The following is a 12,010-nucleotide window of genomic DNA, read 5'->3' as shown; positions in this document are numbered from 1 at the left end:
CTGACACACATGTGCCCGTCTCAGCAATGTTTTCTGTGTCCATACAGATTACAGAAAAGCCTTCTAGTTTCATAACTATTCATTTAGGGAATATCCATTCAATTCTATGCCCATTTAAGTGGTGAAATATAAATGGAGGAAAATCTCCTGAAACCACTCCAGCAACAGCGTAAAATTATGGAGCAGCAACCAAAGCATTAAAAAATAAAAGAAAAATATGTGCAGTTACATCTGTAGAGGTATCAGAGTTCCTTCCTTCCTTTCCAGCTAACATGAGAAGCTGGAATTGGTAGGTTGTTAGTAAAAGAGAAAACTGTTGCAGGTCTATTGACAATTTCATTTGGTATGATAAGGTATATCTATGAATATATTTGTTTTCAAAATTCCTGATCCTGCTCTGCCACTCTACAGAGGCTGGTATTCTCCTTAAAAATCCATCAATCTGTGATAGTAGAAGAGCCTTGTTAAAGCTGTGGTGGCTAAGGAGCTGAAAAGCATGAGGTTTGAGAATAAAAGGAGTCACCCCTCTCTGGTGCTGCATCAGGGAAAAGCTGAAGTGATAGTAGAAGGAATGAGTAGTGGGAAAGAAACAGAGGTTTATTGTCAAGTTGCTGCATGATTGGGGGAAAAAACAGTGCATGACCATTCTTTCACTGCCAGCACCGCTTCCAAACAGGCGGGAATTGAGTTTTCATTCTTCTGCAGCTGCAGCTGCTCAGCCAAACACATGACTTTGGGCACAAGGTCAGTAATGCTTTGATTTATTTATGATCCAAAAGTGGTGAAGCTTCATGGGAGCTGCAAAAGATGGTATGAAACCTGAGCTTGAGGAGTTGCTTTACTATTTGGGAACAAATGTATTTCGTGTGTTGTTTTGCTTGTAGGTAGGTGAAAGTATGGCATTTTCTCACAAGATTCTTTGTGACTAAAGAGATTCAGGCCTGGCTCACCTAGCCTGAATTTAGTAACTCTGGGGTAGCTGGAGAGGTATGGGAAGATAGCAAATGAGAGAATCAGATAGTGGTGACTTTAAACCAAAAGAAAGGGTGCTAGCTCAGTAAAACAAAAGTCTCTAAATGTCCCTTTTTCTACAAAAGGAGCTATGCATTTTCAACACACAGATTTTACCAGAATGCAGTGCTAGGAAGTTAGTGTATAAATTGTTGTTCTGTGAGAAGAAAAGAAAATGCTATTCATATTATTTGAAGGAAAAATAGTTTAAAAGTCTTCTTGAATAGGAAAACAATAAATGCAATAGATTTTTTGGCTGAATCAGTCTGACTGAAAGATGTATCTCTGGGACTACAGAAGTTTAGGTGTGGCCTCTGGGGGGTTATACAGTATAGAGAAAATGCTAATACAAACACTGCATTTTCTTGAGCCAGGAGTATGTAGGTCTTCACAGACAGTGCTGTATGTGTGCCTCTAAGCAGGACAGCCACCTCCCAGGGTTTTTTTGTTCCTTTTTTGCTGAACAAAACTGGATCCTGGTCCCTGCACTCAGTCTCTACCTAGCATTACATTTAGCAAAGTGTTCTTTTCCTTTATCCATCCTCATCCTTTGATTTTGTCATTAAGCAGATTTGTATGAATTTTGCAAATATAAAGAACTGCTTTATTTAGGTTCCTAAGTTTTTAATTAAATGATAAATATTCAATTTTTTTTATTTGCAATTGTTTTTAATTTTTCCACTAACTATCCAACAACTTGGTTATCTCTACTTTGAAATCTTCCCTGTGACAATGACTGATTTACTTACGAGTTACCCAATAACTCTGTTTCACAGAGGTAACCAGAAATGTTTCCAAATTCACCTACAGATCAAATGCATGGTATGGGAATGCAAGTGACCTACTTCTCAGACAAATGAGTGAAATTCATTTCTCCAGAAGCTTTGCTCCTTTGCTTGGATTCATTGATACTTTTGCCTTGATCAAGAGCAGCATCCTCGCCCAAGCCTTAGCAGAGAGTCCAGGTTGCTGCCCAACACCCTCAGACAGGCGTTTGAAGTCAGCTTTGTTCCATTTAATTAACAAGTAGGGAAGACCTGACTGGCTCCATTCATTATTAGACAGCACTTTCCTCATCAGAAAAATACAGAACCTGTCTGGATTGCAAGCACAGAGGAGGACTACTGACAGATTAATATATTGGATTTTGCAGGGAGAAGATATGGCTGTTTGTTGCTGTGATATATCTGTTTCAGGGAGTTACTTATTCAGAAGAACTGAGAAGAATGAAGAGAGCTGTGGATCCTGAAGCCTTTATGAGTATTGTAAGTTGGTTGATGGAGTGACCTGAGGATGGATGGTATGCATGACTAACAGCAGAGGGGTTTCTAAGTGTTAGTAGATAAGCTGCCTTTATTTAACCTATCCTCTCTAGTCACTGTAGGTACTACTGCTTTCTCTTCTATTCTCTTCTGCCTGCATGTGTAACAGCCCATCTTTTCTCTGGTAGAAATTAAAGCAAAAATCTCCAGACCTGTTTTCCTTTTAAATATCAGTTACCAGCTTGCTATTGCTGGCACTGCCTGCCTATCTGGAAGAATGACTATCTGGAATGTCAGCATTTCATCAGCAATGAAGTCTGTAAACAACTAGTGGTGACCAGCAGAGACCAGAAATGGCCAGCTTTCAGAAAAACACCTCTTGACAAGAAACTTGTGTAGGTCTTTCATTGTTTGTTAAAATCTTGGAGGTTCTGTCCTGCATGGCAAAACACATTGAGTAATTCTCTGAGTACAAGTTATAAAAACCAATACTCTTTTGTAACAAAACAGATGGAATGTTACAGGTCAAAAGTAATATTTACTTCAGAGCTTAAGATGGGCTGTGCTGGTTTCCCTTGCAGCTGGGCAAATGCCTGACCATTTTTTTCCATAATGTAGTCAGCTTTTCAGCAGTGCTCACTGCATCTATGCTGTTCAGTGAACCACAGTTGTGAAGCTGTCTGGATTCCTCTGAAGGTAGTTTAAATAAGCTGCTCCCAGGCTGTGTCAAAATCAGAAGCATTGCACCCACACAGCTCCTCAGCCACACGCCTCAGCTCATAAAGTCCTGCTATGAGCTTATAGGGATTCTTATATCACCAGAATGCAAAGGCTTGTGATGATTGTATGGCAGGAGTGTAATACAGGTTTTATATGACACATTTTAACCAGGTAGTAAAGCCCTAGATATAATATAAAGAAAAAAGGAAATTTGTGGTTGCTTTAGTGTTACATACATTCAGATGCCTCCTGTATTAGGTTAAATCCCCAGCTGTACCTGCTTTCTAACATTTCTTCATTGTGACTGTCTTAAAATATATGAAATGGACTTGTGCAAAAAAATGCATTTGTACCTTCTCTCCTAGAATGAGCTCATTACTTACAAAGGGTACCCCAGTGAGGAGTATGAAGTGATGACAGAAGATGGTTATACCATTACCATTAACAGAATCCCTTATGGTACTCAGAATCAAGGAAGCCCAGGTACAGTTATTTAATATGACACAACACCAGTCTAGATAAGGCATATTCTCAAAAGGGACAACTCGTATTTTTAAAACATCCACCAAAGCTTGTATACATGAGTGAAATTTTTGCAAAGAGTTCTGGCTGCCCTGAACAACCGGCAAGATCAACAGAATTAATGTCAAGCACCTATTTATAATAAAAATCCACCATAGTATTAAGTATATGCTTCCTAGTAAGAGTTGATGAGTAAAACTTTTTAAAAAATTAAAAATAGGATAAAGGTTGCCTAATCAACCTGTTTTGCAAAAGCTTTTCCAGCTTCTCATTTTGCTTTGCTTTTGCTGACACCTGGTTAGTATCAGTGTCTGATTCATATTTTGGGTAAGGGAAATATCTAAAAACAATGCCACACCTTCATCTCCCTGTCAGTGTTGAGAATCTCAAGCTGATGTGTCTGACTGTACAAACAATGACCAGAGGGTGCCAAGTTAGTTTGCTGTGCTGTCAGGCAGACCTTTCCATCAATTCTTTCAGAAGCTTAGAAGTTGTCTCTTACAGAAAGAGGGGTTTTGTTCTTATGATTTGTTGATTCAGGAAAAAATCCCGGTATTGAATATGAGAAAATAATGTCTCTGAACAACCAGGAAATGAAAAGATAAAAACAATTATAAACTGTTTTGGTTTTGCTTTATTTTTCAGCTTCAAGACCTGCTGTGTTTCTCCAGCATGGATTATTGGGAGATGCTCGTAACTGGGTCACAAACCTGCCCAACAACAGCTTGGGCTTCCTGCTAGCTGATGCTGGGTTTGATGTTTGGATGGGAAATAGCAGAGGGAATCGCTGGTCAAGAAAACATCAGAAGTATTCCATTGACCAAGATGAATTCTGGGCTTTCAGGTAGACAGAACCACTGAAGGGGATATCCACAGCCCATCTTTGCATATTATTTCAGATGGCTAAATCAGGGATTTACATATGCCACTTTTTAATAAGCATTCTTTACATTTGCTTTTGCTGAGGTGCCCCTATGAAAGCATGTGAACTGTAATATTAATGGAGACAACTTTAATTACTGCTTGATCAGGTTCTTCAAACTGGAGGCACAGCAGCAGGACGACCCAGAGGAACCTGCTCAGGCCATCTCCAAGCCGTTCCTCAGCCCTGGAGCCAGTTTTAGCAGCTACTTAGAAACACTAGTCTGTGTAATACAATAACCCAAAAAAACTCTTGAGTAGTATCTTCCATATCCACTGCCAGAAAAACAAAGAACTTGGAACAATTGAGTTATTCACTAAATCAGTCAGACTGTTTCTTTGCTGACAAGCTATTAATAAAAATGTGAATTCAATTTAATGTCTGGGTTTTAATTTATGCATGCCTCTCTTTAAATCTCCTGCCTGCAGTTTTGATGAGATGGCAAAGTTTGATCTTCCAGCAGCAATAAATTTCATTTTGGAGAAAACAGGACAGGAAAAGTTGTACTATATTGGCTATTCACAAGGTACTACCATTGGTAAGTTACATACAAGAGAGAAATTCTTCCAGAAAACAGGAATAAAATGTGATTTAAGATACTGAGCTACTGAATGTACTTAAAGTTTTCATTAACTCTTTGTATTTGTGAAATACTGTGTTAGTATAAGCAATTTTCAACATGTAGGCACTTAAAATTATAAAGATAATGAAGAATAATGGATCAAATGCACTGCTGCTGGAAATCTGTCAACTAAGAATTAATCTGGAAAATGTTGTGCATGGGCCATGCAAATTGTTTCTATCCAAGATGCAAGGGTGTGCCCAACAGCAGCTGGTCAGTTCAACAAAATAAACAAAACAGGAAGATGAGAGTACAAAAAGAGAAGTTGGCCAGTTTGGACTAGATGTAGGCATGAAAAAAGAAAATACAAAATTGGACCGACGGGAAGAAAAATTACTTTTCCTCCCAATAGTATAAGAAATACATGAATGTACATCAGAAATGTACATCTATGTTTAATCAAGTCTGGAAGAAAGATGCAAAATATAGAAAGAAATTTCTCTGAATAGGAGAAAACTTCTACAAGCTGGTAACTTACAGAAAGGAGGGATTTCATACAAAACTTCTACAAGCTGGTAACTTATGGAAGGGAGGGATTTCATACAAATCTCTGAACAACTAACAAGGTTACTTATAAATTGAAAGTGCAGAATATAGATTAATACTGAAAACAGTCTATTGTAAAAATATGGGGGTTTAACTCCTCTTTTTTTTTTTTTTCAGCTTTCATTGCATTTTCAACAATGCCAGAGCTGGCTCAAAAAATCAAACTCTTCTTTGCATTGGCACCTGTCACTGCTATTAAGTATGCTAAAGGCCCAGCAACAAAACTCCTCTACCTTCCTGAGAAAATGCTCAGGGTGTGTGATGTCTTGGTTTCCACTGTTTAACCATATACTTGTTTGTTCAGCTCTTAAAATGGATAAATAGAAAGTATGGGACTTTGTGAAGTCGACTCATTTGCATGTGGACAGGTTTACCTTGTGGTGAGGCCTTTGGGAGTTCAGACAGGGCAATAAGAAAAGCTCTCAGTCCAAGGCAACAGTGCAGCACAGGGACAGGTCACCCAGAGAGGTACAAAGATGCAGATCCTCAAAGGTTTCCAAGATTCCTTCAGGCAAAGCCACTGATATAAAAGCTTAAACTATGAATTGGAGTTAATTTAACATATCTCTTCATTAAAAGTGATGTAACCCAGATTGAGTAATGCCCAAGCAGGTTGATGCAATGGAAAACCAAGTAATTTCTCCCTTGTTTGTGGGAACATCACCTGACAAGTGAAGAAAAGGCCAGTAAGAACGACTGAAATTGATGGAGAAGTGTGTACATTCCTAAATTGTCGTTACCTTTGTATTTCACAGGGTATGCTTGGCAACAGAGAATTCCTTCCCCAGACTGAGTGTCTAACAAAGATAATAGCCCCTGTCTGCAGCTACCAAGCTTTTTCCAGGCTTTGTAGAAGTGTCTTCTTCAATCTGGGTGGCTGTAACCTGAAAAACATTGATGTGGTATGTATAACTTTTACTGGCTCTACTGGGAGTTTAAACTTATGCTCCTCAAATTCACCTTCTATCTTATAGCGTGAATGCTGAATTTCTGTTAGTATCACATTGCAGGGAGCAGTCCCCACTACTGGACAGCAGTATCTGCTGATTGCCCTATCTCTAGCAGGGAACCACTGCCTCTGCCCTCAGAAAAGCATTTGGCGCCAGTTCTGCAGTGGGCAGCGGCTCAGAGCCCCCCAGAATTCTGCAGTCTGCCTTCTGACAGACCTCACCCAGGGCACCATAACCTGGTCCATCCTGTGGCTACTGGTCTCATCAGAGATATTTCACATGCTGGCACACTGAAAAAGAAGAAATGAAAAGTCTACCTGCTTCATGTTTTCGCTTTGCAACACAGAAAGGAACACACATATTCCTCCTTGTCCTCATTCTCTAAGTCTTGGGCCATCAGGGTAGGAGAGTATTAGGATGTACCTGGGCACCTCATGCTAAGTTCAGCTATAGGTCAGATCATCTGGGAGTCAAAATTTTGCTCCAGCATTTTTCAAAAAATGCCTCAGAAAGTGTTCACTGAGGAGGGATCCCACAGCAGCTTGCTAAGAAACCCCTGCAGTACTAGGATGTGTTTTATTTCAAATATTTGTGCATCCATCAGGAAATTGCATTTCCCTTTGCTGTTCTGTCCAACAGTGATCCTCTCTCACACAGAATCTGATACAGAATTCTGAAAAAAACCATACAGATTGGGGTCTAAATTGCAGGCTTTTTAATCATTCCTTCTCACCTGTAGATTCTTTTAGATTCTTAGTCATCCTCGAAAATGCTCTGGTTAGTAATTGCTCTTTCCATGCTACTCCTAATCTGACATACTGCCACATCTGAAGTAAATCTGAGGGAGTCTCCAATCATGCCACTCCAATTTCTGTTGGTTTAATTGATACATGACACTGCTGTAGCATATCTTTTGATGTACATCTGTATTGGAGGGAAGAAGAGAATGCTCACCAAATATTCTCTTTCAGAACCGAATCAACGTGTATATTGCCCAAACCTCCGCTGGAACTTCTGTGCAGAACATAATCCACTGGAGTCAGGTATGAACATAGTCCGCTGGAGTCAGGTATGAGCAATCCCCTGAAAGATAAGATAGGTACTCACCTTGAGATGAGTAGAGAGGTAAGAGATAACCAGCTGTGAAGCCATTGCCAACTTCTTGGAAACACATTCAACTTGTGAATTACAGCTGAAAACTCAGTTCAGAACACTATTTTTCATTGCTCCTTCTTTTGCCAGCAGGATAGAAATGTCCTACATTTGAAGCCAACAATGAAGAGCTGCATTTGAGGGAAAATATGTAGGCTGGAAGCTGTGTGTGCAGGTGTACACATCACTCTTCTTATTGTGTATCTGGTACCTTTTATGAATGATGTCCACAGTTTGTAGGGGGTTTATCTTAAATTAGTCATGTTTCCAATGTGGTGTCAATAAATGAGCAGAATTTAGGCTGCCACATAAATTGTCACATTTTACTGTTAAAACCTTGTAGTTTCTTCTCTTGCTTTCAAGGCTGTCAGTGTCTGGACAGCAGTAGAACCATAAATAATAAATACTTTATTTAGTAGACTGTTTGTACCCCTTACCTACAAGGTACTGCCATAGCACCTTTTCAGCAGCAGTGCTGATGGGAGCTGCCTTTCTGTCTTTGGTCTCACACTCTGGGGATCCAAGGTTTGCTGGCAGCACCATGGGCTCTGGAGCGGCACTGGAAGCAGCTGTGACCACACAGAATTTGCAGGAGTGTCTGTGCCTTTTCAGCAAAGCAAATACACAGATGTCTGAGTGACATCTGCACAGGCACTGACTCAAAATAAAATTATACTTTTGGATGTGAGATTGCATTAGATAGTAGCTTTGAATAAATTGCTTTTGTAACCATGACCTAGACCTTCTGTAAAGAAAAAGGGTTACAAAAGCAGAGTGGGGGGAGTTCTGCAAATTGACTCAGATGGAATTCAGCATCTAACCGCAGACTACAAGCATAAACATGCAGAAGTAATACTCCTAAGTCTTTGTAGTCCTTACTGTTATTACAACTAAAGGAGCTAACAGAATTTCAATACTAAGATTCTGGTGAAGGTGTCTCTCAGAATAGGAGCAACCCATGCTGTAAGTAAAGCCAAGAAGGGAGAGAACTGAAAATAGTAATTTCTGTATTCAAAATAGAGTGGGTAGAAAAAACATAAGATGGAACCACTCACAGAGCTGAGTGTTGGCAACAAGACTGTAAGAATAGGACAAAGCAGTAGCACTGAGATGAACTTACTGACAGCAGTTGTTAACAGCAGTTTTACAAACTTGAACAAGTTGCTTGCAAGGACATCCTTGGGTCTCTCTGCAGAAGATGTGAATTTCTTTTGTTATGACAAAAACATCTGACTCTTTTCACTTTTTGACACTTCTAATTAATTTACTATCAGCTCTTTCATAGCTCTTGGAAGAACTTCTGTTGGGGCTTTAGATTGGAGTAAGGGAAAGAACACACAAACTTCCCAAATGATGGCTTTATAACTACCCTTCTCTTGTTCATCCTCTTAGGAGGCCCGCTCAGGGAAGTTCCAAGCTTATGACTGGGGCAGTTCAAAGAAGAACATGGAAAAATACCAACAGGTATGTCTTGGTGAAGCAACCTTGGACAGAACAGAAACACACAGGAAGAGAGCAAGGATGAAGTAGGAGACATATTTTCAGAACATAAGTAAATGAAAATATTATTGCTTTTCAGTTTGGAAATCAATAGAGAAAGCATGCAAGCACTAGTTGGCAATAATACATTTAAAACATTTTAAAAGAAAGAGAGAGAGGAAGAGAAAAACTTTCCAATTAAATGATCAATACAAATAAGGGGAAGTAAGGGCAGAAAAAATAGAAAATCATTTTGAGAAAGAAGAGTACACAGAAAATAACAAAAACATCTTGCCTACCAGTGTAACTGAAACAGATGACAACAATAGGAATAGGAAAACTGGAAAACTAACAAGCGCCCCTAGATTCTGGCAGCCAGAGACAAAAGGACTTTGTCCTCAAGCAGACCCTGAGGAGCACCTTTTCCATTCAACAATCTAATCCCATCCTTGACCCTCCTAGCCTTTAGGTCTCCACAGCAGCCTGTCATTACAAGTTACATGTTTTAATGATGCATTGCATGAAATGCAGCTTCCTTTGGTTTGCTTTGAATTTGCTTGCCCCTGGAAAGTCACAGGATGCCTTCTAGGTTTTGTGTTTGGGATAATTACTTACAGTGCTCTTTCTTCATACTGTTTGTGGTTGTATAAACCTGTCTCCTGCCCTTGCTCTGGCGTCTCTTTTCCAAACACAGGAGTCCTAAGCTGCTTTCCCTCTCCTCCTACAGAAGCCAGTCTATGATCCTTTTCATCCTGGTCACATGTTGTGTTTTCTCTCTAGCCCCTGTCTCCTAGTTTCAGGTTCCTGCCCTAAGATTCCCACTTGAGAAGGCAAAGACCCAACAATAACTCTTCATCAGCCCAGGAGGTGTTTTACTTTTGGCTGTGCAATCACTTGAGTAATCCCTGTGAGCATAGATAGAAAAGGCAAACAAGGGAACTTCCTTCCTCCTTGATTTAGACACCTCTACTTTGAGCAGTGACAGAAGAAATCCCCAAATGAATGTTTAAGATTGCTGTGCTCTCCTGGACACTCATTCCTTTACTGTTTTCCAGACTATTCCTCCTCTCTACAACATAGAAGAGATGACTGTACCAACTGCAGTATGGACTGGGGGACGAGACCTGCTGGCAGATCCCAAGGATGCAGCCATTTTATTGTCCAAAATCAAGAAGCTTAGCTATCACAAGAAGATTCCTGAATGGGCACACCTGGATTTCATCTGGGGATTGGATGCACCTTTACATGTGTACAATGAAATTATTGACCTGATGCAGAAGTATCCTTAACCCACAGCCAGAAGCCTTACCTGACTCATTCAACAGCACTTAGATTCACTGGGTACAAAAACCTCCTTCTGTTGCATCTGGAGTCAGGGAAAGGGTTCCTCCTGCACACTACATGTCACTCCAATGCCTTTTGCATCCTGATAGTGCCCTTCATGTTTTCTTGCAACTTTGTGGATCTGTAATACTTTTTCAATTGATACTTCAATTCTGCGGTAACTATACTTTGCTAACAGAAGACAGGGTTTGCTTCCAGCCTGCTCTCCTCTCTAGACTGTAACAGTAATGAAAGCACTTCCTTTCTCTGGATACATTCTGTGATTTCTAGGTGTTTTCCATTCTTCATATTATTGCTCAGTTTATTGGGCTGACAGTTATTTAAAGGCATAGTGTAATCAAAATCTTATTCTAACAGTTGTGATATTGTATAACTTTATTATCAAGCAAGGTTATTAAACAAAAAAGTGAGTTGATACAAAAAAAAAATCATCTCACTCCTGAAAAGAAGATGATTTGTCTTTGTTTGAAACAGGAATTCTCCCTGTTTTCATGAGGAAGAGCAGGGGACACAAGGTAGACAAACAAAAAACAGTAGCCAGTATCATGGTTCAAGCATGCACCTGGAAGCTGGGAAACTTGGCTTCAAGACCCACCCTGAAAAAGAGAAATCCTTGCTGATTCAATCTTAATCATTTTGGCAATGGCAGCACTTCCATGGGATCATTTATTTCCAAGTTACACCAGCAGAAACCTCACACCTCCTGCTGTTTCACATGTGAGCTACTGGCTATCACAGAGCTGAGATGATCTAACCTTTGTCAAGGCTCTGAGCAGCCTCTTTGGAGTTTAGACACTAAAATGAGAAGTACCTGAACATTGTTAGAAAGAATTCATTATCTTCATCCCACGTAAATTTAGAGCACTTTGACCACTACTGGAAAGAGCTGCTTTCAAGACAGTGCTAAAGAATTATTCATCCTATTAATTTCCTGAGGTAATTATGACTCTACCAATTTTGTTTCAAATAGGTAGTTACTGCACAAAACCACTCAGCTGGAGGGTAACCTCTGTGGTTATTAGGTTACAGCATTATAGGTCACCATTCCTCCAAAACAAAGTTCCATTAGCTCCACTGTGGAAAGGAGCACAGTGCATTTAGGGGTTTCCTTTCAGCCTGACACCCTCATTCTCCTTTTCAATGAAATGTTAATGTGGGCCAGGTCTGGGATCCTAGCCAGTACAGTGCAGCTCTTGCACTGGGACAGTTCACTGGTGACACTGTAAGACCAAAGGACCAATGTCTCACTCTGAGTAATGGTTCATTGGCCAAACAAATTAACCATGGCTGTTACCACTTCTGCATCTTTCCTTTCCAAGAGAAACAACAGGCCTTTTTCATCTCCTGAGCCCACTGCTGAAGGCTGTCCTGTTTCCTTCTGTTTCACAAATGTAACCAGAGCTTGATCCAAACAAAACAGTGCCCGTCCAGAAAAGGACATTCCTTCCATCAGATACAAATTCCTGGAGACAAATGCCCT

General features: G+C 40.0%; 1 protein-coding gene across 1 annotated transcript; it reads left to right on the top strand.

Annotated features, from left to right (window-relative positions):
- The first annotated feature begins 539 nt into the window (after positions 1–539).
- On the top strand, positions 540–10,903 carry LOC102034771 (lipase member M). Its single transcript, XM_005416472.1, has 10 exons — positions 540–744; positions 2,165–2,276; positions 3,359–3,476; positions 4,161–4,359; positions 4,866–4,975; positions 5,723–5,859; positions 6,361–6,507; positions 7,527–7,598; positions 9,100–9,171; positions 10,242–10,903. Exons 1-10 carry the CDS (start codon positions 728–730, stop codon positions 10,473–10,475), a joined length of 1,218 nt encoding a protein of 405 aa, XP_005416529.1. The 5' UTR covers positions 540–727; the 3' UTR covers positions 10,476–10,903.
- The last annotated feature ends 1,107 nt before the right edge of the window (positions 10,904–12,010 follow it).

This window comes from Geospiza fortis, unplaced genomic scaffold (assembly GCF_000277835.1).
Source record: "Geospiza fortis unplaced genomic scaffold, GeoFor_1.0 scaffold130, whole genome shotgun sequence".
NCBI classification, from domain to species: domain Eukaryota; kingdom Metazoa; phylum Chordata; class Aves; order Passeriformes; family Thraupidae; genus Geospiza; species Geospiza fortis.
This window is presented reverse-complemented; position numbering and strand designations above follow the sequence as displayed.

What these genes read in the sequence shown, in the direction of transcription:
- LOC102034771 (XM_005416472.1), top strand. An exon ending in TCAGAATCAAGGAAGCCCAG is followed by an intron (nt 3,477 to 4,160) that starts GTACAGTTATTT and finishes TTTATTTTTCAG; the next exon opens with CTTCAAGACCTGCTGTGTTT. An exon ending in TTCACAAGGTACTACCATTG is followed by an intron (nt 4,976 to 5,722) that starts GTAAGTTACATA and finishes TTTTTTTTTCAG; the next exon opens with CTTTCATTGCATTTTCAACA.